Genomic DNA, 27,110 nt, shown 5'->3' with positions numbered 1-27,110 from the left:
ATCCACAGGAAAAAAAATATCATCTTCTGGTTGTAAAAACATTAAAATTCTAAACCCGGTGGCCATCTGAACAGCCCCTCCTCTTGGCAAGGGCATTCCCAAGCTAACCTGAAAAACCAGTTCAGGCCGTGATGGGACAGGGGTCAGACTGGTCTCATGAACCCCGCCTCCCTTCTGGAATTAGGGAGAACTTAGACCGTAAGTCTGATAGGAAACATTTACAATCTATTCTCTCTGAAGCTACCTGAAGGCTTCCCTCCACATGACAAAGCCTGGGTCTCCACAACCCCTCATCTTACATTACTGTCTTTGGACAAGAACTTAACTCTTTCAACCAACTGTCAATCAGGAAGTTTTTGAATCTATCTGTGACCTGGACACCTCCACTCCCAGTTGTCCTGGCTTTCCAGGACACTGGCTAACAAGGGACTCTTAATTCGGAACTCAGAGCGTGGCGTGTTCCTTCTAACTCACTGAGTTACAACATCTGCACAAGACGTGAGCGTGATGGCTCTAGCCCCTCCTTTGGTGTTGGCGGCGTGGCTGCACTCTGAGACCCTCCTGCCCCAGCCAGGCTGTGTGCTTGCCCATGATGGCTGTCGGCAGACTATAGCGATTCTAAAATAATCAGCAAGCTGACATTCCCAAGGGTGCATTTTAAAGACAAATGTGCAAGTTTTACAGCATGAAATCAGCTACATCGTTTGCTACTCCAAACGCTTTTTCTTTTGCTTTCCCAAGGTTCTCCTAATGATCCCGACAGGTAAGGTCCCAGTTACAGAGGGTTGGGCAGGCTGCGTCTGATGTTTAAAACACAGAGGAGCTATGTCAAAGGATATTCCCCATTCACCAACATCATCAGGACAAACTTTAAACAGTAATGATGATTTCCCTGTCTGGAAAATTGAGCTAACTTGAGGACAAACGCAACAAATGTGTTTGTCAAAATTGCAGGTGGACATTTTAGTGAATGAATCACTATTTCAAGGAAGATAATGGCTCACTATTCAAAGGCATGTTTTTGTCACTTTTTATATTTCAGCTTCATGCATTTGAATCATGAAGTGAGAGACTCATACCTGATACGTTACAGAATCTCTACAAAATAGACAAAATTCCAATCCTGTACATTCACTCTCATTCTTTTCCATATGCACACTGATGGTCATATCTTAAGTTGGCATTCCAAGAGGATTTCTAAATTAAAATGTCTTCTACTTTAAACATTATGTGTTAAACATTAAACATTCCATTGTTAAACATTTACAACAGGGTTTGTATGGCCAGTTTTAAAGATTTCTTCCTCACTGAAAACAAATGTTCTGTTCCTTCAGCCAGCTTTTCATATATTTAACCAATAAATGGTCCATTCTGAAATACTCCAGAAACAGAAACACATCTGCAGAGTGGACACACTCAACACAGAAATCCAGAGCATCGAACAACAGGGAACAACCAGCATGACGGAGGAAGAGGCACCTTGTGAGTGTCCCTAAACACACACACAAGCCTAGCGGCTTAAAAGGAACAAATACAGCTCGATATGCCTGTGTGAGCATTGACTTGTGTGACCTCATCAAGTCTACTGCCTTGCAGAATCCTCCCAGCTGAGCTGCAGGAATCTTCCCGGGAGGTTTTTCTCCCTTACGCTGCCTGCAGGGGCCCACTGGGCTCCCGGGACAGTGTCCTGTCTTTGTTTAGAATATCACAGTATCTGGAAGCCTGTCTGATCCCAAGTGAGAGCCTCGTTATCACTCGGACACCATCACCCAGGGCCCGATAGCCGCCTCCAGCTAACGCAGACTGCTCCGCAGCGCCCTACAGGCAGGCTTGCTGCATGCATGATTTTAGGGTTGGGGCTGCTGGTTTTTGCAGGCACAGATGCAGACTAACATATTCATGATGACAGAAAGCAGCGCCTACTTTTATGTTCCTTCCGTAATGGTGGTAATAATAATGGCAGCATTTCCCCTATCCTTAAAAAAAAACCTCCTGCTAATAGCCGTTGTATTCCACCCCCTTCCTTAAAAGTAATAGAATTTACTAGGTGAAGTCAGTCTTCATGAGAAAGCGACAAATCAGTGTTCACACAGTGGCATGGTAGCTGGGCACACAGCGTTCGTCAACGTCCCAAACTAACCACCCATCACAGTATTCCCAACTGGCAGGAAAGCTAGAAAAATCCAGTTTAAAATATATTTAATTATAGCAGAATTTCACAAAACTAACAATGAAAATCAAACAGAAACCAAAGTTTCTGAGGAAACTAACTTGGTTGGCCAAGCAAGGAAAACCATTAACCAGTGCTGATTACACTGTTTTTACTTACAGCAGCCAAAGATGTGTCCAGAGGAAAAGAGACTTTGAAAGATTATTAGCCTTTCGGTGAGAATGATTTTTTTAATAAGTTCATACTACTGGGCTATATCATCAATAGTCAATTAAGAAACAAGGCAAATTATTTTGAGTAGTATTTTCTTAGTTCTTAATGTGTCAAAAATTCCAACACTGCTAAAGGTCGTTCATTCAGGGAATCGATGCTGAATTTGAAGGATTTAAGTCTATGAATAATCTGAATGGATCAATTATCTGAGAGAGTATTTCAAGGCTGAGAAAGCACTAATACCATACAACCTGAAGTGGAATCTGCTAAAATGTGTCGTAACTAAGCAGGTAAAAAATATGGAACAGAAAAAGATTTAGGTGAGCCAATTCTCAGACCTTGTGACAATCTGAAGTGTGAGTCCACGGTGCTCCTGTCATTACTCACTGGCAGGCCGTCGGTGCAGAACGTTTCCCGCCTTCTCTGTGGCTGAGGCAGGACCGTGTGAACGTCACTGGCCCTCCTGGACATAGCCTTCATCATCTCCTTGCTCTCTCCGGCCCACGGCTCCATCTCCTCAATCACGGATCACCCACCCAACACCCCGGCCCAGATGCCACCTTGGGGTACTGAGGGGTGGTTCCAGGGCCTGCCTCACTCCTCTCAGCCAAAGGCCTTCACTGCCTGACGTTCACAGTCTTCAGAACCATCGTTCCACATGCTTTCTCCAGGGACAGGGGCAAGTCTGGTAACCGTTATTCCACTTCGGCCAGCAGCTGAGGGCCAAGCGCGACAGAGCTAAGGGTGTCCACGCAGAAGCCGAGGGCTACATTCCGACCCCGGGTCTGCTGCTTGACTCTGCGGTGTTTTGCCTGTCTCCTTTTGGCCTCCGTTTCCTCATCTCTAACATGGGGTGAAAAACATTCCCACCTCAGCGAGTTTCTATGAAGATTCAATGAACCAATATGGCCAAAGCACTCAGCATAGCGCCCAGCACACACCAGGCACTGCACACAACGCAACTGACGTGGAACACCAGCCACCTTCACCCAGTGCTCTTCCCATCTCAGAAAAAACACACAACCCGTGAGCAGAAACTGGAAAGTGACAAATGTCTTCCCAGCCTGACCTCCTGACTCACTCACATACACAGAAGAAATCTTTCTTTTCTGTGTTTGACCATCACCTTTACAATATCCCAAGAAAACCGTGTTACAACTCAGTGAGCTTAACATCTACTGAAAACCTGGCAAGGATGAATAGAAAGAACTCTTCTGGTCCCCTCTGCTACCATCAATTTCCCTTTCGGTATTCAACGGCAAGCCACCAGGTACTGCAGGAGAGGGCAGTGCCATCGCTCCCCTAATCATTTACGAAGTCCCCCACGGAGCCCTTGCCATAAGCCTTGCTCTAGCCTGGACCACCTCTGGTCAGTATCACGGCCTCCAGTGAGCACAGGCAGGAGAACACGTCCATTCTGTCAACAGACTAGGTATAAACACCCTCTCTGTACAAAGCATCATGCTGACATTTGTACATATGCAGCATTTAAGTACCTAAAGAGTAACACCCTTCCAGAAGTTTAAATTCAGTTGAGGACACCTAAGACTCCTAAAAATACAAAACAGTATCTGATTTCTAAAAAAGAACCAAACACACACACCTGTAACGCAAAGTCAAACTTTCAAAAAATATACATTTCACATGCAGTGAAACAGTCTGCAACTACATTTTAGCCCTTTTTAAACAAGGCATATGAGGCGCAATCAGTTTTTCCAAATGTAATCGATGGCATTTTCCACAGACTAACCCAACTTCACCTAGAATTTAAAACCACAGAATTCACATGTGCTAAAGAAATAAGGATGTAAAATGGTACATTTCCCACTTGCCACAGGTAAGCTTAGTTTTTAAAAAGCTATCATCAAATGCACTTAAAATTTCAAACTCCTGCAATTGCCCAAAACCCAAGAATAAACATGTGTGCTTACAGTCACATAACAGAATAGAGCACAGCAAGGAGACTAAAGCCAGAGTTACCCTTCCAGGCCGGCGCCCCACTCTCACCTACGGAACGGTTTAGTGACTCGGTAAAAACCTGCAGGAGCTGCCCTCCCGGGCTGGCGCCCTGCTCCGAGCCGTGAGCTATGGAACAGTTTGTTAACTCGGTAAAGCACTGCTGAGTCCGAGGGTGGGAGGTAACCACTGACCAGCACTTCTCATACGTCGGGAAGCAGGCAGGCCCACGGTGGGCGCCCAGCTGTGACTTGCTGTTTCAGAGCCACCTCACCCGCCTTTGACTCCTGCGAAGGGCTGCTTTCAGACACTGCTGGAACCCTGATGGAAAGAGGCAGATTCCAAACCCACCAGAAAACAAACACCTATCTCAACACTGGGACATAGTCCAAGAACAGAAACTTTTTAAATCAATGCCTTCTTTTAGGACTTTCTGACTTTAAGATCTTCAGTCCAAAAAGAGTAGTAGCTCACATTTTGGAATGTCTGAAGAAATGTAATTTTTTTGCCCCTTTTTAAAACGTAATCGTAGTTACCATTCATTAAAAGCCTGGCCAGGAATCTTACCAGCACATTTTTCAGGTGACCCTGGCAGGGAAACCGCGCCGTGTCTTCCTCAGAAGCCGTGTTGCTGCAGCCAGTTCAGCTGGTGCACGTACCACCGTCCCGTCCCAGGTCCCACCAAACCCTGGACCGTCACAGCTGCCCGTCTTCTCGGGGAGCACACCGCGAACAAGCCGCGCCAGCACGCCGCACACTGCTGTTGTTACGGTTCACTTAGACTGACGCTTACACATTCAGATAGTGAAACAGACGCCGGTGCTGAGAAGACATCTGTCGGCACCCTCTCCCGCCCTCTCCAACAGCGGACGCCCGTGGGCCCCAGCACACAGAAGCCCAGGCTTTCGGCACAGCAACTGTGGCCAGGATTTTTTGAGTCTCTTGCCATGGAGGCAGTGTTTTCAAAGACAACAGCAGCACCTCCAAGGGTCCCAACAGGGTACAGCAGTGGCCCACAAATGCTGCAACTCACGCCCACGGGACAGCTGGCGTGGCTCACCGTGCACCATGCAGAGCGGCGTCTGTGGCTGCTGTGATGCACAGGTAGCGTGCCACCAAGGCATTTCATCCACAGCACATACTGCATCTGAACCAAGGCTCAGAGGAGAGAAATCCCATTCCATAAACCATCAGAGGCCGAGGGAGCCATCTCAGAACTGATGTCCCGGGGCTCGAATCTCTTTGAGATGAACTGACCTATTCAGAAAGGGAAAAGTAATTCTTTGTAATTGGAAAGAAGCTAAATATTAAGACTCACTGGGTTGCACAGAGCCCAGATCAGTGTCATCTGAGAACCTGGAAATGCATGTATCCAGGGTATCCAGGGTCCCAGCTCAGAGCCGCCAAATAAAACCCAACTGTGATGGAAGGATAAGTACCGTTGTGTTTTTTGTTTTGTTGGGTTTTTTTTTTCCTTCTTTTTTTTTGTTGAGAGGGAATCTTGCCCTGTCACCCAGGCTGGAGTGCAGTGGTGCGATCTCTGCTCACTGCAACTTCCGCTTCCCAGGTTCAAGCAATTCTCCTGACTCAGCCTCCTGAGTAGCTGGAATTACAGCCGTCCACCACCACGCCTGGCTAAATTTTGCATTTTTAGTACAGATGGGGTCTCACCATGTTGGTCAGGTTGGTCTTAAACTCCTGACCTCATGATCCTCCCGCCTTGGCCTCCCAAAGACAGGCACCTGTTTAAACAGCCACCCTTGCTCCCAGCCACAACACAACTGAAAGTCAGCAGATAATTAACTGGGCTGTTGAATCTCTTAATCAGAAAAGATTTCCTAAATCATCTGAATATTTTTCCTAAACAAATAAACCCTTTGGCTTACAAGCCGTGAGCACCAGTCAGCATGACATAGCACCGCCCTGGAGCTGCCACTCAGCCTTGTCATGTTGGCACGAGCACAGCAGAAACCACCAAGCCCCCAGGAGGAAGGAGTGAGGTCCAGTGGAGCGAACCAGGAGGGAGGGGTGCAGGTTGGCCCAGTAGGCCACTACATTAGTGAGTTCACACACCTCAAATACCTCCTACATCCATCCTTGCAGAGAGGGGACGGAAGCCATTCAGAACCCGTGGCACTCTCTCTAACAAGGAATGAAAATCTCCGAGCCAAAGTTCTACCCTAGCGGGGAGATGCTGTTCATCAAGTTTCATAGACCCAAATGGGAGCAAGAGAAACCAATCGCACAAGATAGGTAGATGGAAACAAATCAGAAATTCAGCTGTGAAGCTTTCAGAAAAAACGTCAATTATCTGCACAACGGCTGTGGCTCTGCCCAATCGTTTCTTCGAATGTCTCCCTGTGATGAGCCACCTCAGAGCCGTTCAAGACAGCATCAAAATCAAAATGCCAAGGCACATTCGCACTTTAGACAACCTGCAACAGCACAGAAACAGAGAGTCACACTCCAGCATGAGGGCAGCTGCTTCTTGGCTGAAGCGATGAAGTGGACTCCTGCTCACTGCTGGGGAGACCAGCTTTCGGTCACAACGTGGTCAAGGGTCTGCGGACCATGTTACCCGAGCCACAGCCAGGAAACCGGAAGTGATTTTTACACTTTAAAGATTTAGCAAAAGAAAAAGAATATGCAGAGACTTCTGTCCCACAAAGCGTAACACATTGTTACCCTGCCCTTTACAGAAGCTTCTAGCTTAGGTGTCAGCTACAAAGTGTTTCTGTAAAATCATGTCACTGATTCTCAAGCGCGCCAGGAAAAGTCACACTTCTGAACAACCCTCAATGGAGATGCAGCATCCTGTGTTTACAATAGATTTGATTTTTGTAAACGCCGAAACAGGGGAGGTAATTCAGCTAAGTATTATCGTAATACAATTAGATACATAATGATGTGTGACAACGGAATAACCAATTGGCATTCCTGTATGGAAACGAACTAGTTCAAAGTCAAATGCAAAACAACAAAGGAAAGCAGGTTTGGGCTCTCAAAGTGATCAGTGAAATTGGGAATAACATTCAGTTAAATGATACTCATTTGCTTCATTACTTAAAAAACAAAACAAATACCACTACACAATCACTCCTTAATTTAACTACTGCTGCAAAATAAAGTGGAGAGACTCTTACTGAAGGGCTAGTAATCAGCCGTCACAGACTCTGCTGTGCAGGCTCAGGCCTCCTGCCCTCAAAGACATGGAGAGGGAGGAGAGGGGTGGTCAGGAAGAAACGGACGTGGCAACCATGACCTAGTCAGCTATTCCACCCTCACACCTTTCTTCCCAACTTAAAATTCCAGAGCCATCTGGACCTTATCTTCCCATGTCAATAAGTCAGCAAGTTCCAGAAGCCAGACACCTACAGTGCTTCTGACAGCCAGATCCTGTCTTCCCCCGTGTTTTGGGGGTCCCATCAGCTCACCCCTGGATAGTTTCAGTAGCCTCTGAGCTCCAGCTCACCGTGAATAGACCTTGCACTCCAAAGACTGAAGCAGGCCAAGAGCCGCTCGAGGCTGCTATTGCCATGACCAAAGGCTTTCAGAGACAGTCACAGCACTGCACAAATCAATGCGGCTTCGTCAGGTACCACACGGCTCCAGCATCCCATCTCGCCTGTCACTGCCACCAAAGCTATGAGTCTGTGACGTGCCAGGAAGGGAAGGGACTATATGCATCATCTCATTTAAGCTTCACCATGTCACCAGGTGGATTTTGTCATGCCTGATTTATGGATCAGGAAACAGTTTTAAAGAAGCCAAGCACAGGGACCTGCTGACACAGCTGCAAGCCCCACAAAGGTCTGGGCGTGACCCCACCCCACACTCCCTGGGTCCCAATGTCTGCTCCTCCCCAGCAGCCCCATAAAGGCCTGGATGTGACACCCCACTCTCCCTGGGTCTGAATGTCCACTCCTCCCCAGCAGCCCCACAAAGGCCTGGATGTGACCCCACCCCATTCTCCCTGGGTCTGAATGTCCACTCCTCCCCAGCAGCCCCGCAAAGACCTGGGACTGACCCCACCCCACTCTCCCTGGGTCCCAGCGTCCACTACTCCCAGCAGCCCCACAAAGGCGTGGGCGTGACCCCACCCCACTCTCCCTGGGTCCCAATGTCCGCTCCTCCCCAGCAGCCCCATGAAGGCCTGCGCGTGACCCCACCCCACTCTCCCTGGGTCCCAATGTCTGCTCCTCCCCAGCAGCCCCACAGAGGTGTGGGTGTGACCCCACCCCACTCTCCCTGGGTCCCAACATCCACTCCTCCCCAGCAGCCCCACAGAGATGTGGGTGTGACCCCACCCCACTCTCTCTGGGTCTCACCGTCCAGTCTTCCCCAGTGGAAGCCTGATTCTGGGTCCACCTGAATTGCTGCCATTCCTAAGACACAGCCCACGTCTCCCCACCTCGTTCTTCATCCATTTCCCACAGCCCAGAGGCGTGTGCGCTTCCACCCAACCGGACGTCGTGCTTCAGCACCTGCATCCGACACATGACTTCAGCCAAAAGCTTCTCTCAAACCTCCCCTCCAGCTGCTGGCCACACAGGCCTGTGCGGATCGCCTTTATCACACAAATTCTCACGCATTCCTGTGTCACCCTGTCCAACTGATTAAAGTCTGCTGAGAGGAGGGACCTGTGTAGGTAAATGCACACCCTACTTCACTCCAGAACACTGCCTTGCACGAGGCAACCGACTCACAGCAAATTCAGTTCAGCCCAGTATTTCCATTCAAAAAACGCAGAGCATAAGGGCTCTGGTAATAATTAAAAGTATATTTCAGCAGTCACCTGAAATTCCACATTCTGCTGCAACACCAGCATCCTCTCCTGTCCTCGCCAGGCTCTACTCCACGGACATGACTCCCCGCAGGCTCTGCAGGCTTCCCAGCACCCCACCCCGGTACTGGCCTAAGGACGCGACAGAGTGTGGCCCCCAACACCTGAAGGATCTGAAGCCAGCTGCCTGCTCTGCAGAATAATGGAGAGAGACATTATTAAACCCTGACATTTCCACGGACAGGCCACCCGGCGAAACCGGGAAGCACGCCACAAAATAGGGAGCACCCACAGGGAGGAGCTCTTCTGTCTCCAGCCTGACAGCAAACAGCAGCTGAGAGGAGGATCTCTGCAGGGTAACTGTGCAGTACATCTAAGGTCTGCAACAGCCCCGATGAGGGCCAACTCCCCCCGCCCCACTTCCTGAGACTCAGCCCTACCAGGCCACCTCTCCTGGAAGATCAGCTCCAGCGCGTACCGCGAGAGGTCGAGAGGGTCAGGAACTAGCTCCACAGCTCATTTCCCAGGCTCCCACCACCACCCTTTGTCCCATCTCTTCCCTCTTTCTCCATCCCTCCTTCACTCCCACCCTTCCTCACCGCTTTCACTTCCCTTCTCTCCTTCTCCTCTCTCCCCATCATCCTCCCTCATCTTCCCAGCCCTCACCTTCCTCTCCTCCATCCCCCTCTTCACTCTCATCCTCCCTCGTCCCTTTGCCTCCTCTCTCCCCACACACCTTCCTCATTGCACTTCCCCATCTGACTCAGCCGACGTATTCTCAGGTCAATAAAGGATATTCTTTCACTTGGTCTTTTTATTGCAATGATTTTTCTTAACAACGAATGGAGATCTGTTTTGGACCATCTGGATGGCCACCCAGTGACCAGCTGCTGCGCTGTGGGCTTCATGTCCACTCAGTGTCCTCACGGCACTGGTGCCCAGCAGCACGGCTGTGATCAGGATGTGGGACAGGCATCCTGCCCAAGATGCCCTGCAAAGCCTCCCCAGCAAACCAGAGCAAGGCCCAGCATGGTAGGGAGTGCACCATGCCCATGATGCAAGCAGTTCAGCTTCTAAAAACTGCCCATCGACTGTGACTTACTTTGTATACATGGTTACAACAAAACCATAAGCATTCTGGAGTATGTTCTTGGTTTTGTGTTTGCAAAATCTAAGCAACATTGTAATAAAAATCACTGAACTCTGCCCCTGGGGCTCTAGGGGTGTTTTCCTCTCTGAAAGGAGTCCCTTCCAGGACTCCAGATTGAACAACAGCCTTCGATCACGGTTATCTTAGTGGTAACGGGTCGACTCAGCCTGCAGAGAGCTGGGGCCCTCGACAGCCTCACAGCTCCACATGCCAGGGTTCTAAGGATCACACGTGTGCAGACAGCACCTGGCATGTGTGCACCAAGCTTGGCTAACACGCCCGAAACATCTCACTCATGCTCGCTAGCCACACCCCTTCTCTCAGCCTCCACGGCGTTCCACTCTGCTTTTATGTTGCTGTGAACTATGCATCCGGAGCCACACAAAAACTCCTCAGCTCCTTTACGGGAGGGGGCTGCATCTCCCCACCTCAGGGCCCCCATTCCAGACAGCACAGGATTTGCAGAGTGGGCGAGTCTAATGTTCATGACACTTTCTCAATATTCCTTTCACATCACTCCAAAACCAAAAAAGAGTACACCAACTTCTTATTGAGACTATGAGGAAAATATTTGTCCTATTATTTCTCACTTAACATAACACTTGTGAAGAATGTGACTTTAAATGTACACTCTAAGCACCCAAACTGTGAACATTCTGCTGCAGTGACTGTATTTATGGGTCACAAGGACAAAACTTCTCCACAGTGGCCAAAAAATAAGTGAATGCTCCTTTTTAACATAACCTCCACTCATCTGCAAGTCACAGATACAGTTTTTCCTTTATAAAAGATCCAATGATCCACAGTTCAGCTTTAATAACAGGTTTAATAACACGTGGGTCCAGGTGAGAAAATGACCCCTCAGTGTCCCTCCCAGGAAAGCTCCACAGAGCTGCCTCCCTCAAAGACTAGGGCAGCTCGGAAACCACGTTCTCCAGTAAATGACAGTCGACAGGATTCAGTTAATAAGCTGCTGTAAGATTGTGATCTCCTACAGCAGAGAGCGCCTCTCAAGAGTCAAGATGTCCCCACTCCCTGAATTTCCTACAAAGAACAGGGCACGCGTGGACTAAGGCCGTTAATAAACGTGTTTTCAGGAAACAGCAGAATCAACCCACAAAGGAGAGGTACCGTTTTCCTCCCAGGAGGGAAATGGTACAAAGCGTGTACGTTGTAGCACGTAAGTGATTTCGTTGGGCGTTCCTGGGTCTGTTGTCACATGCAGCACATCACCTCAAAAGTCCAAGTTCTGTAACTCACATCCCAGGACGTGAAAATCATTTCAAATTTTAGCAATCAAGTAAGAACCTGATCAAGAGACGCCTACTTGTTCTGGAGTCTAAGCAGCAATATATTGCTGCAATAGAATGAAAAACAGGGATGACTAATGAAGAAAATTTCAATATTAAAAAAAGACTAAAACATAATTGGATTTATTCTACTCTAGTTTAGACAGAGCAGCCAGGCAGTTCACCCATACGTTATTATTATTGTCACTGCTATTATTTGTTTCTGAGACAGGGTCTCACTCTGTCAACAAGGCTTGAGTGCAGTGGTGTGATCTCCACTCACTGCAAGCTCCACCTCCCAGGCTCAAGCGATTCTCTTACTTCAGCCTCCTGAGTAGCTAGGACTACAGGCATGCAGCCATTATGTCCAGCTCATTTTTATGTTTTCAGTAGAACTGGGGTTTCGCCAGGTTGTCCAGGCTGGTCTCAAACTCCCAGGCTTGAGCAATCTGCCAACCTCAGCCTCGAGCAATCTGCCCACCTCAGCCTCCCAAAGTGCTGGGCTTACAGGTGTGAGCCACCACGCCCAGCCCTTTTTTTTTAAAGTGATTATGTGCTTCGGAATCTTGTAGGTACTTTTTTTTTTTTTAAAGAACAAGCAGAGTAATTCCATAAGAAACTACTGTCAGAGGTTTTACACATCTCAAAACTCACAACTGAAATGCTAAGAATAAAGTGTATTTTATTCACAGAAGCAGCATTCTTAAAGTCTTATAAAAGTGACACTGTGGACACACCACCACTGCACAGCCTGAGTTATGGTGGGACTGCTTGGAGTTCCCAATTCATTCTGAACGGTCCTCCTGTCAGAAAACTGAATAGCAGATTTTAAAACTTCAATGCTTTTCTCAATTTAAGCCATGTTATAAAGCATTTTACTGACTATGTGGTCAATATTAAGTTCAATACCTTGTATCAATAAAGAGATTATCGTTTTAGCAATAAGGCTTTTTCTCTTATAGACAATCATCTGTAACTCAAGCCAGTAAACTGGGCATTTCACAAAGATTTTGCGTAATTCCTAGCACAGATTTTAGCAAAATAAAAATCCCTGTTATCTTTCCACAATTAAATAACCAAGGATAGGAAATTGCATGGGTACAATAACCATTCCATTATTTTATATACATACACACAAATGAGAGTATGCTTTGGAAAACAGTATTTCAGTATGCTAACGATGAAGCAGAAGACAATTCCTCAGCAGACAGTCTCATGCGGCATGTGATGAATGAAGTACTCTGGCCCATGCCCAGCCTGGTGAAATGGAAACGCGGGAACATATTAGTGACCGTGACGAGGCACCCTGATATGCCCCAGTCCAGGAAAGAACAGCTAACACCTGTCTTCTTCATGAGAAAACCAAAACATACACAAGAGACTTTGATTCTTTAAAAAACAATCTGACCCGATACTAACCTGAGGCTCCCATTGACAAAGTTTGCCATAAACACAGAGGTGTACACCCAGGCCCTGGAAAATCAGGAACATGGTATATACACGACATTTTAAAACACTCAATGCTGACAATATCTTAAACGCGCTATGATACCACAGGTTTTGTGCGTCACAGCCTGATTACCTGTCCCGGGGCTCAATGCTTTGTGTGCGAGGCCTGCGGTTATAATTTACTGGGCTGAATGTGATTCAGTCTGTCACAGAAGAGAGCTATGAAGTTTACTTAATTTCATGCAGATTCTCAGGTTCACCTTCCATGAGTGACTGCTCCGCCCACGAGGTAGCGGAGGGAAGGCCCAGGAGATGCCAGGCACTCACGAACTGGTCTCAATCAGTCCACTGGTCTTGGTTTAAAGGAAAACAGAAATAAGAAGGAACTAAAAGGGCTCACTACATCTAGTATCACAATGTTCTTAACTCTACCTTAGCCAAAAATAAAAGTGGAAAAGCAAAACAACTGCAGGGCAAGATTCCAATGCCAATCTGAAACATGGAATCGCTAATAATTCACAGACAAAGTTGACTGTGGGCACAACTGACATACATATAAACACTAGTTTAGCAAAATCCAGTCTTTGTGATTGGCTTTATAACAAGTAAAATTCTCATCTGAGGATCACGTACCCTAACTGAAGGTTTCAAATGCAGAGATTGGTAAACTCCAGGGTGTATGATTTCTGCCACACACGAGAGAACCAATGAGACAGGAGCTAGAATCAAGTGTGCTTAGGCCGTCCTAGGACAGAAATTCAGCCTCTGGGAAAACAAACGCAGGAGCCTGTCCACTCCAATAGTGAGCTCTGCTTCAGAGAGTCCAGAGCTTAAAGTCGCACAGGGTCTTCTCCCTCCTACGGGCATGTGCAATCCCGGCAAAAACGTAGCTCAGCATCATCAAAAACCAGAAAAGAACACAGCCTTCCAGACATCACGTCCAAGAGAAGGAGGAAGCAGGGTCCAAGCTTACCCAGCAGAACTGTTCCTGGAAGAGAAAGCATCAAGGAAGTCACAGGAGGGCAGGGCAAGCAGTAGCAGCTTCCACCGTCTCGCTGCAAGCCGGGCCTCAGCCAGGGGCACAGTCTCCTCCAATCCGACTGACAAGAAGCACGAGGAGTCACAGAGAACTCAGTTTAGGGTCCTCTTCAGAAATGTGCAACAGTGGAAAACAATCTTACGGCACCCGGTCCTCTCCTCCACAGGAACAGCGGAGCTCGCACTTTTAGGGCTGGGGTGCTTTTGCGTCTGTCATATCCCCCACTTCCTCCCTTATGCAGATGCTCTTCCTGGACGCAGGTGCCCATCCCATGCTGCTCCTGAAGCCACATCTGTTGCCATCCAGCAACGTGACCAGGAATTCACCTTTGTCCAGGAGAGGTAAATGCAGAGTCCACACATTCTTATACAGGTTTGCTGGCCAAGAATCTAACCACGCTGTCCTATTCCAGATGTGCCGGCACCAAGCAGAATGTCAGATAGCCAGCATTTATGAATGGGATCGATGGGGTTCTCCTGGGACTCCCAGGCATCTGCACAAGGAAGGGAGCTGTTGTCCAGGTTATGATCCGGGGCTAAAGCAAACGCCACAGACCACACCACACTTCAGTCCTTACCAACACTTGACAATTGCTTATTTGTGTGTTGAAAGGCAGTGTTGGGAGCACAGGCATCAGACAGGCCTGGTCTCCACAATGGGACAGCAGTGACTGCCCACAAGTCCCTTCCTAAGCCCTGGCCTGCCCATCTGGCGTTCATTCAGTAACAATGCTCACCTCATAGCCCTGCTATGAACGCTGAATTAGCCGGCACACAACTTCTCCAGCACATATATGCGTACCCAGATTCATTTCAATTGTGCTTTCAACACCAATTTAATACAACTGAATGCTGTCACTGAGATGGAAGAACCAATGTTGGAACAGAAGGTTGGGCTGGGCACGGTGGCTCACACCTGTCATCCCAGCACTTCGGGAGGCTGAGGTGGGCAGATCACTTGAGGTCAGGAGTTGGAGACCAGCCTGGCCAACATGGCAAAACCCCATTTCTACTAAAAATAAAAAATTAGCCAGGCATGTTGGCATGCACCTGTAATCCCAGCTACTTGGGAGGTTGAGGCATGAGAATTGCCTGAATCTGCGAAGTAGAGGTTGCAGTGAGCCAAGATCACACCACTGTACTCCAGCCTGGGTGACAGAATGAGACTCTTATCTTAAAAAAAAAAAAAAAAAAAAAAAAAGTCAAGATGAAAACTAATTGCCAATATCCAGATTCCATTTATTTAAAATATAAAATTCATTAGCTGGTACTTGATCAAGTTATTTTTTTCTTCATTACAATCCTGTATCTCTAACACTGCTAAAAATGTTTACATTTGAACACACCTTGAGGGTGACTAACAAAAAAACACAGTGCATGTATTTCATAAGTGAGCAAGTTTCAGTAAGGCTTCGTCCTGCTATAGTTAATCCTTTGACAACATAAAACTGAGCCATTCTCTGACAGAGCACTGGCACACAGTACAAGAAGAATGATCTCCAGTTAAGTAAGTTGCTAGATTTAGAGAACACATAAATACAGTTTATGACTAATTCATCAGTAATAAGCAAGAATTTAAAGAAAAAAAAAGCATCAGGACTGTAACTAGGAAGAAAGGCAAAAGTAAACATTAGAAATTAGTCAGGTTTAATTCAACGCCCTTTCTATGTGGCCGTAACAGTCTGTACACCTGTTGCTTATACTTTATCATGCTAAGCTGTCACCAAGCTCTCTATGAAGGTGGTAAGAGCTTCCCGAGTCACAGAGCCTCATATTCCTATTTAAACCTGAAACAGCCAACACCATGCTTAGCACGCAGTAAGAACTCCGTGGATGCTCAGGAACATATGCCAGGGTGAGAGGCCCCAGCCCTGCCATCAGCCTGCTCCTTTTTAAAACTATCAAACAAAGCCCTGCCTTCAAGGTGCTCAGATCTAACTAGCACAAGATTTTTCTTTTAATATGAAAAGTTAAATAACTACGAATGACAAAGACTCTGAACACCTGTGAGGAACATAAGGCACCCTAGTAAGGTGAACTTGACCGAGACTAAACCAGAGATGGTTTTTTAACCACAAAAGAGGAAAAAACTGAAGAACCTTTTAGAAAGTTGTGAGCAATTTCTATTTCTCTATGTTAGAACCTGGAATTTACCTTTGAGACAGACCATCCTTCTGTTCTGAAAAATCAGATTATTCTTGCAATCGTCCACCAGGAGTGAAATTCTCAAAGACATAGAAAACAAAGTACTAATTTTTAAAACCCAAAAAACTAACTACAATCTTCGACTTGGGATTTCTTAATCTTAAATTCCAAATTTGGAAATGTTTTGTACAAAGTTCCAATTTCCACTGTTTACTTGAAACCTTTCTACTGTTCTGTCCTAAATACCTACTTTCTCATCCTTCCAAACAGTACCGCAAAATGAATTTACACATCGTTTTCTACTTTAATAAAGAAGATACTACATTTGTCACAGACTGTTTATATTTGCAGTGGTAGGAGGGATTTTGCTATATCATGAGGAAGAACACAAGGCAGTAACTAACCCACAAAGAAAGAGAAACGGTATGAGTACATTTCCTGATGAATGGCAACTTCTCGTTTATTGAGTTGGGTACTAACAAAGTTGGGATAAGGAAGCTAGACACTTGCTCTGTTAGTTCTACCTCACTTCAGCCACCGAGTCACTGCTTCGGTTCTCTCTCATCTGGGGATGAAACATACCTCATAGAGCCATTTATGATTTCAGGAACACACATGTCAATAAAGTTTTTGGTTCCTAAATCATTGCAAAGGGTCCAGAACTGGCCAAATTTCAACTAGGTTGCAAGGAATAACTATTTTCATCCTATACTCTCGGTGCTAGCAAGATAGTGTGTTCCTTGATCCCTACAGGAGCCCTATTCCTGGTGCCACAAAGCGTACACACATCCATATCCATATAGTGTGCAAATATAAGTGCACTATAACGTGTGTGTACATCCATAGAGCACAGACACATCCACATCCATATCGTGCATCTACATAGGTACACTGTAACACGTATGTACACGCATAGTGTGTACGCACATCCACAACCACCCACTGTACATGCATAGGTACACTATAACATCTATGTATGTGCAGTGTACATACAACCAGATCCATAGTGTACATATGTAAGTGCAGCATAACATGTACATATATGCATATAGTGTACACACAGCCATATCCAGAGTATGGACATAGGTACACTATAACACATATGCACGTGCATAGCATACACACACCCATATCAATATCCATATGGAGTACATGCATAAATGCACTATGTGTGTACATAGAGCATAAACACATCGATATCCATATGGTGTACATAAGTGCAGTAGAAAACATATGTACATGCATATAGCATACACAGCCATAGCCATACACAGCATACATACATAGGTACACTATAGCACATATGTACATGCATATGGCGTACACATATGCACATCCACATGTACACAGGTATCCTATAACATGCATATACATGCATATACACATTCATATCCAAACTATGTATATGCACAGGTGCACAACATGCATACACATGCACATAGCGTACCCATATGCGCATGTATATAATGTACACACAGGTACACTGTAGAGCGTACACGTGTAGCATGTACACAGATGTGCAGTATATAGTATACAAATGCAGCATGCATACAGGTACGAGTAGTATGCACATATGTCCACAAGTGTGTTTACAGTGTATACACATGTATAAAGTGTACATGCATGCTTATAGTAGGTACATATGTACACTTATACAAATAATGTGCACATGCCCATATGGTATATGTACATGGGTATATATGGCATTACGTACATGCAAATGCATACACATATGCAATACAGATACATACATGCCCAAATGGTGTGCATATAACCATAGTGCTATACAGTTACATGTACATATGTACACAATGTGTACATGCATGCCTAAAGTGTACACATGTACACATGCCTATACATTGTAAATACATGCAGTGTATTTACACTATATAAATATAAATTCATATATTCATACACCACATGCATACACCATGTGTACATTTACGAAGACTCAGAAAGGGCCACGAATTATTAACACTGTGGAAAGGCTTCTAGTTCTACCTAAGTGAATTTTTTTTCAAACCACAATAGAACTCATACAGAGGTTTTCAAAAAATAATTTCAATGAATAAAGCTAGTGACAAAAACACAGTCGGAAGGGTACAACCATTTTCCCTCAGAGCTCTGGCTTGACCATGGAAGTTCAGAGATTTCCCAACGCAGACATGTCAGCACTGATTCACAATGACATGCTCTTTAAAAATTAGAAATGTGTACTTGTGTTTAGGCCTTTGAGACCTAGGCTCTTATTTAACCGACTTCTGACTGAATTTCTTGACTCACAGTATTCTGACGGAATATTCATTTTCTGGTGAGACAGGCGAACATCCCACGGTGAGCACAACACCAGCCCTTCAAGGTCAACTTTCCAGGAGCTACATCTGGCAGAACTCAATCCAATACCCAAGCGGGATTCCCCACCACAAAGCGAGCATCCCCAAGCCGGCCACTTACACAGATGCTTGCTGATACTCAATTTGTTTTCCTTTCTTGAATTCAGCTGATTAAAAGATGATTGCACATTCATATTAATATGACTATACAAAAAAACATGGATGTGTCCACTTTAAGTAGGTAAATTGTATGGTATGTGACTCATCTCAATCAAGCCGTTTTTGAAAATTAAAAAAAAAAACAGCCCATGTGTTCATATGTCTGAAAAGTTAATACATCCATATCCCACTTTCTCAACAAGAGACTGCAAGTATGATGATCAGCGAACAGTGGCCACTGTTGCCAAAATACAGGCAAAGTCTTCTGCAAATATGAATGAGTTTCTAGGAATACAAAAGTAAAGAGAATTTACTTAAAATGTTAAGCTGTCAAAGATACTAGTCAAAAAGGTACTTAGAGGTTTTTTTTAAGTTATTTTTAAAAGATTTTTAAGTTGCAATATTTAAACGCCTCTGGAAAAAGAAAAGATACAAATATCTGAAGATTTACATTAAATGATTTTCAGGTCCTTTTGATAAAGTTAAATAAGCTCAGCCTTATGGGTTCCATTCCTCTTTGAGGCTGCGGATGGAATCTACCACCACAAGAGAATCGAAGAAACAGCAAGGCCACACCACAGGATGCTGCAGTGAGCCAGGGCTGACTGGTTATCAGGTTCTGGGGCAGTTCTACTTGGTTCTACCCAGGCCCCACTGGAGGTGAGAACCTGTGCTTTAGCAGCCTTCAAATCCCCCACCTTTGAAGATTAAATTCTCTCCAATTGAGGCCTGAGTCCAAAAATCTCCCGACATCTTAGCACGTGTTAGGCCGGCTGTCCCCAACCTTTTTGACACCAGGGATCAGTTCTGCGGAAGACAATTCTTCCACAGATGGAGGCTGGGGGGTGGTTTTATGATGAAATTGGTCCACCTTGGATCAGGCACTGGATCCTCATAAGGAGCACCTACGTGACCCCTCTGACACACAGTTCACAATAGGGCTCAAACGTCTATGAGACTCTAAGGCCGCCGGGGCTCAGACGGTCGTGGTCGCCCGCCCGCCACTCACCACCTGTTACAATCCTGATTCCTAACAGGCCATGGACGGGTACTGGTCAGCAGCCCAGGGCTAAGCCCTACTGGCCAGTGCACACACCAGCCAGGGTAGAAACACTGCTCATGACCCTGCTGGGCAGGAAGGAAGCCTGAGGACAGCTCCCTGACCAGGATGCTGTGCACACAACCCAAATAAATACAGAGGTTCTCTGTAAAAACCCACTGTGCACCTGCCATAAAACAGAACCACCCCTGGGCAACAAGATCCCATCCTACTACAAAGAAAAAAACATAGCCAGGCATGGTGGTACGCGCCTGAGGTCCCAGCTACTCAGAGGACTGACATGGGAGGATCGCCCGAGCCAGGGAGGTCCAGGCTGTAGTGAGCCGGGATCACGCCATCACATGCCAGCCTGGGTAACAGAGCAAGACCCTGTCTCAAAAAATATAAAACAAAAACAAACAGAAACTGGATGAGGTTAGGGTGGAGGAAAAACCACAGGAGACTAGAGAATGGTGTGATAGGGTTTCTATCAGGAAGAACAACATGTCTCCAAACCAAGTGTTCACATCCTTACAAGGCCCTGTGCTCGGGAATCACCAGTGACCTGCTTTAGATAAAGTGGAACCAAACACTTTAACGAGACAAAAGGGCTCTGAGAAAACCGGGAGGTTCTCAGGATTTCTAACTGAGAAACCAGGATTATATATGTGAGTTCCTATGATATAGTCTCAAAACAATGGAAGGAAGGTACCATTTTCAAATAAGAAAATTTCTAATGCATATTCAAGTATTACCTCTTAGGAAATTGGGAAGACTAATTTTCTCCACAAAACACATACACAGAGCACTTTGCCGCACATAATACAGGTCATTTATGACAGCTGCCATATATTTTCACATATATCATCACTTGGGCATCTTGTAGGTTTGCAAAATTCAGTGACTACTTTTACTCTCCACAACACACACAGAAATGCACGATCATAGCTCCACCAAGGGCACATTCGCCATTATAAACACGCTAATAGGAAAAAGAATGTCATACTCAAAGTGCATCTGCAAACATGGTTTTCTTCTGAAACGCCAAGGTATGCAAAGTAGACGCGACATATTGCTCAAGCCCGCGAGCACGTGGAACCCCCAAGCACACGCAAAGCAGACACAGCATACTGCCAAAAACACACAGGGCAGTGGAACACCTCTCTTAATAGATTAAGAGAGCACATAGGATAGCTAACTGAGAACAACATTTTTTAAAAGTTTATATGCAATGAATTATCCCAGGGAACCTGTTTGGTACCTACATTAAAGGCAATTCATTATTCTACCTAGGGCTCTTTACAGAAGGTTCACAGTAAGATCCCCAGAAATGACATTCCCCTAGTGAATTTTCAATGCTCAGAGTTCAGTATTGAAAACTCTGTAAGCAGTCAGGAGAGGGGCAGCTCAGAGGCTGAAAGCACCCAGGTCAGGGCAGCAGAGACGTGGCCAGAAATGGGCCCTTCTGTCTCTGAGAGCCTCACCTGAGCCTTACTGTCTGCACTGCCCTTGGCTGCTCATGAGATTGTGCCAAAACAGACCTGTGCATGCCAAACACAGCTCTCAGCAGGTGGCCAACAGCTGGAAGTGATTCCACCACTTTCACCCTCCTCCTAACTAGTAGAGAACACCTGATGCAGAAACAGGTATTAAATGACTTAGAAAAGCCAAAATCCACCCGATCTATCACTCCAAAAAAAAAAAAAAAAAGCACTACTGCCCAATATTGATGTGAGCCAAAAACATGGAAGTCTTCAGATCGCCCACGATTACCCAGAAGGAGAGCAGCTCTGAGCAGAGACACATGTGAAGGAGAGAAGCGCAGGGGCTGGGGTTCTGGGGGTGCCTGTCTTCGTGACCTCACTGAGATCACCTACCTCTGGCCCTTGGTGTCTGTCCTATGGAGGAGGTGGCCCCTAGATCCCTGCATCCCCTTCAACACTGACTCAGAGGCTGCCCTGAAGCCTCCCAGTGCTGGGACTGCCTCTAAATCCTGTTACCTGCACACCCACATAACTGAAAACAAAAATCAAGTACCCAGACAGGAAAAGAAAAATATAGTGAACCCTCCCCTATTCAACAGGCATTTAAAAAGTAACAGGAAAATTGTGATCATTTTTTAAAAACAACCACCAGCTGACATGTCCTGTTGAAATGTTTTCACTAATCAGGAACATCTTTACAAGCATCTGTGTTTTTAGGAAACCAGCTGACAGGTTCCAAATCATCTCGGAGTCTGTGACCTGACCCTCACTCATGCACGCATGCACGCACACCCCCTTTCGAGTAGAACAAGCCCTGGACAGCATTCAAATGCTGAGGAACAAGGGTAGCTTTCCCCCAACAACCCAAAACAACCTCGACTCCAGGAGCCCAGAGAACAGCGACGTATGTTTAGACGCTTTCCCACGGACCTTGTCAGATGGAGTGTTGCCATTCCATGTCATGTTTTACTCTCCCTGGGACCCCAGAAGCCATCTCCCTCACAAGCTAGGAACAGAGGCTAAGCTGAAAAAGACTTCCCTACTAAAACCACTCAGGAGACGGATGTTCCCAAACACATGCGGCCCTACGTATTACACACCTGGAGAATACTCAGACGGCAGACAGACGCTACAAAGACGTTCCCCTAAAGAGCAACTCAGTTTCTCATTTCCCTTAGAGAAAAATGTGAGGGCCAGAACTTTCCAGAAAATTGTTTCTGGGAGGAAACCACTCACCTCCGGCACTTCACAAACCTGCCTTCTTGCAGATGCTGAGGGACATCCCTCCCCCTGCCAGCTGTCTGCCCAGGGCAGCAGCAGGGCTTGGGCACCCGACACCTGGGGAGCTGATGAAGTCTTGTCCTCCAGGTGAAAGCTTTGTCCCAGGCGCCACTTCCCAGAGCACCCCCAGCAAGAAAATAGAGGTGGGACAGAGAACGAAGGGCTGACTCAAGGTGGGGGAGCCACGGACCCGACAGCTCAGAATCAGACGCGCTCTGCTGTGGACAGCACCCAGGAAGAGGTCAGCACAGAGACCCCTGTGCCTGTCCAACAGGGCCAGCATCCTCCAGTCCCAGAGGGAGGCAGAAGCCCCCACTCCAGGGCTGCAAGTTTGTGATCACAGCTTAGAGTCTGGTTCCAGGATTTCCAGAATCAAAAACACACCAAACTGTAAAGCCGCCAGGACAGCAGAGCCCAGGAGCAGACCCAGGGCAGGGAATGGGTAGAAACCACCCACGCACGTGTGTGCACACACACATGCAGAACACACATGTGCAGGCTTACTCCATACATACCCCACCCCCTTCACCACATACCTTACACACAAACATTACACATGATGCACTCCATGCACACCAAATACACTCACCACAAGCACACACAACACACACATGAACCTGCTCACTCCACACACATCTGCTCAAATACACTCACCACACACCCCCCTCAAATACACTCACCACCCCCTACACACACAGAACACATACACATGCATGCTTACACGGTCATGGGATCGAAAGGGAAGCTTTTTACTCCTCCCCTCTGAACACAGGTCAGTGGTCCCCTCGAATCTAACCCTGGGAATCGGAAGTGGTAACTGCTTGTCCACCTGAGGACCACCCAGGACGATCCACACGCCTGCTGCGACAGCAGCACCACACCTGGTCCCCAGGTGAGCAAAGCAAATCCCACCTTTTGAATAAAACTGGATGAGCCAGACACTGGTGGCCTGCAGCATGTGCATCTGTGTGTATCGTTAAGCTCCGCATCTGTGCCACCTGTAAGAGGAACACAGCCTTTGGTCCAGGGTTCTCAGGACAGCCTCTGAGGTGGACGCTGGTGCCTCTGTCTCCCAGTGGAAAGGACAGAGGCCATGGTCAGGGCTGGCGCATCAGGAGGTCGGGGTTCAAATCCCATTTGCCTTGCAATGAAGCCCTTATCATTCATCCAGTGACTTCTATTATCAGCCTTAACACGTACCACAAGTATCAGCAATTCTTTTTTTTTTTTTTTGAGACGGAGTTTCGCTCTTGTTACCCAGGCTGGAGTGCAATGGCACGATCTCGGCTCACCGCAACCTCTGCCTCCCGGGTTCAGGCAATTCTCCTGCCTCAGCCTCCTGAGTAGCTGGGATTACAGGCACGCACCACCATGCCCAGCTCATTTTTTGTATTTTTAGTAGAGACAGGGTTTCACCATGTTGACCAGGATGGTCTCGATCTCTTGACCTCGTGATCCACCCGCCTTGGCCTCCCAAAGTGCTGGGATTACAGGCTTGAGCCACCGCGCCCGGCCAGCAATTCTGAGTGTTCCTCAGGACTTTGTAAATCACCTGAATAAGCCAACATTTTATTAGAAATATTTTGCCACATCTGCTTTCAAAATTCTATGTTATGAAATGACTAATGAAAACTTGAGCTATGCAATAAAGCTCATATTTAAATGAATCACGAAATGACTATCACGAAGGAAGTTTTAACTTGAAGTGAAAAATAATATCCTCTAAATGATATCAGCCAGAATTATCTTAAATCATTACTGATCCCATATGCTTAATGAATTACACAGAATAATCTCAGATATGAAGCTAAAACCATTACCTGAAAGAACACGGTCTGCTATAATCAGCCACACAGGCATCTCTGGAGATGATTTTAATTGGGACTTATGATGCGCATGATCGTGGCAAAAGGTTGCGTGCTGGCTGTTCCCCAAGGTGCAACACAGAAAACCACCACCAACCTCGAAGATGCCTGCTGCTTTGAAATGATCTCGTTTCCACAGATGAGGTGGAAAGAATACTGTCAGTATTTGCAAAGGAAAAACCATGCAAGAAAAGAATTTTATCAGTCACCCTTTACATGATTAGAAAAAACTGATTTCTCTTTTGGGATTATTAAAAAAGAAAACAAGACATTTCCGGAGATTTTTATCTTTTCTCCTTTTTCTTTCCGAGACAGGGTCACGGCTCTGTTGCCCAGACCGGAGCACGGTAGAGCAATCGCAGCTCGCTATAGCCTGAGCGATCCTCCCATCTCAGCCTCCAGAGTAGCAGAGACCACAGGCACGCACCACCACGCCCAGCTAATGTTTCTGTTGTTATAGAGATGGGGTCTTGCTATGTTGCCCAGGCTGGTCTTGAACTCCTTGGCCTCAAGTGATCCTCCTGCCTTGGACTCCCAAAGTGCTGGAATTAAAGGTATGAGACACCATACCCAACCTTTTTCTTAATTTTAAAACAATTATGCTGCACTCAGAAAATATAACTATTAATGAGAATAAAGTTGGTGAAGCAGTATGTTGATATGAGATACTAATTTTTAAATCTGAGTTTGAATTAAATATTTGTTCCGAGATGCGCCACGGCTTCGTTAGCGACAGCAGCTCAATCTGTGACTGAGCAGTGCTAGCACCTCCTCCAGGAGACTGTTGCTGTCAGCCAGCCCCCTTCTCCACAGTAACCATGTGCGACCGAAAGGCCATGATCAAAAATGCGGACATGTCGGAAGAGATGCAACAGGACTCTGTGGAGTGCGCTACTCAGGCGCTGGAGAAATACAACATCGAGAAGGACATTGCGGCTCATATCAAGAAGGAATTTGATAAGAAGTACAATCCTACCTGGCATTGTATCATGGGGAGGAACTTCGGTAGTTACGTGACACTTGAAACCAAACACTTCACCTACTTCTACCTGGGCCAAGTGGCCATTCTTCTGTTCAAATCTGGTTAAAAGCATGGACTGAAAAGGCCGGGCATGGTGGCTCACGCCTGTAATCCCAGCACTTTGGGAGGCCGAGGTGGGTGGATCACCTGAGGTCAGGAGTTCAAGACCAGCCTGGCTAACATGGTGAAACCCCATCTCTACTAAAAATACAAAAATTAGCCAGGTGTGGTGGTGCACACCTGTAATCCTAGCTACTTGGGAGGCTGAGGCAGGAGAATCACTTGAACCTGGGAGGTGGAGGCTGCATTGAGCTGAGATCAGGCCATTGTACTCCAACCTGGGCAACAGAGTGAGACTCCATCTCATTTAAAAAAAAAAAAAAAAAAAAAAAAAGCATGGACTGTTGTGCCACACACCCAGTGATCCATCCAAAAACAAGGACTGCAGCCTAAATTCCAAATACCAGAGACTGAAATTTTCAGCCTTGCTAAGGGAACACCTTGATGTTTGAACCTTTGTTTTTTGTACAGGGCATTCTCTGTACTAGTTTGTTGTGGTTATAAAACAATTAGCAAAATAGCCTACATTTGTATTTATTTTCTATTCCATATTTCTGCGCCACGTTGTTTTCTCTCAAAATCCATTCCTTTAAAAAATAAATGTTGCATATGTGTAAAAAAAAAAAATGGTTCCATTTGTTTTATGCCATGTTAAATAAAAAATGAAATTGTTAACAAAATATAACAAACAAAAATGATGGCTCAAATCAGGTTTTACAAAGAAGTTCAATAGATTAGGATTCCAATCATATGTTTATTTCTAGATTTTAGAAAATAAAGTCATAACCCTCTTCTATAGTTTTGTTGCCATAGAGCCAAGATCAAATCAAAATGTGCAAATGTGCCTCAGGGTGAGGCAGGGAACCACAGCCCACCAAACATGTATATGCAGAAGTATTTTGACCAAATTTATTTTCCAACATATAATTAAAGAGATCCCAGATATACTTTTCTCTCTCCCCCTAAAGTATGTGAGGTTGAGTTTATCCTAGTATTTGATGAAAAGGCACGTGTGAAAAAGGTAACAGCAAAGCTCAGGCAACCCATGCAGACCCCAGACCCCAGCAGACGCTGTAACGGACAGGAGGCCACGCAGGCAGGGATGTGAGCATGCCCTCGCTGATCTCCTGCTGAAAGCACCCAACACTACAGCTTCCATTCCAAGAGTCAGTGGAAAACTCACCCTTGCAGCGGGATGCTCTGTGTTCCGAAATCTGCCTGCTTTAAATATGCATGAACTGTACTCTACTCATGAGGCTCACCAGGAGATATTTCCTTTCAGATTTAGCCTAAGTGCACCATGTCATATCAGAAAACAGACATTCCAACAAGAACAGTGGTCAAGTGCATTTCTATAAAATTTTCTACCTTTTTTCACAGGGGAAAAAAAAAAAGGGAACTTGCCGCCAAGGGCTGGAGACAAAGCTGTTACTGCAGACGAGGGCACTGAGCACCCCAGAAACCGCGACACCACGAGGCAGGGCCATGCACCTTGGATGCCAGAGTGACACACGAGGTTAGCACAGGCCCTCTCCAAAAGCAGGAGGCCGACTCTTCCTCCTCATCATCCCCTCTCCCCTGGCTCCTTCCAGGCCTCAGTGGCTGCTGACAGGGCAGAGCCACAACTGGGAGGAGGCTCTCAATTCCACCAGGGACAGGCACCCCGGATGCTGGG

The 27,110-nt window shown here is 46.3% G+C and overlaps 2 protein-coding genes across 6 annotated transcripts in view; one reads left to right on the top strand and one right to left on the bottom strand.

The window, feature by feature from the left end:
• The window catches only part of DIP2C (disco interacting protein 2 homolog C), a 387,558-nt gene that overhangs the window by 246,548 nt on the left and 113,900 nt on the right, over positions 1-27,110 (bottom strand). The gene's annotated exons all lie outside the window — the stretch shown is intronic.
• Positions 25,079-25,955, top strand: LOC120367581 (dynein light chain 1, cytoplasmic-like). The gene has a single exon (XM_039478818.2). The coding sequence runs from the start codon at positions 25,173-25,175 to the stop codon at positions 25,440-25,442; it is 270 nt and encodes an 89-aa protein (XP_039334752.1). The 5' UTR covers positions 25,079-25,172; the 3' UTR covers positions 25,443-25,955.

This window comes from Saimiri boliviensis, chromosome 8 (genome assembly GCF_048565385.1).
Source record: "Saimiri boliviensis isolate mSaiBol1 chromosome 8, mSaiBol1.pri, whole genome shotgun sequence".
NCBI lineage: Eukaryota > Metazoa > Chordata > Mammalia > Primates > Cebidae > Saimiri > Saimiri boliviensis.
The sequence above is the reverse complement of the archived record's forward strand: the minus strand, read 5'-3'. Positions and strand labels throughout refer to the sequence as shown.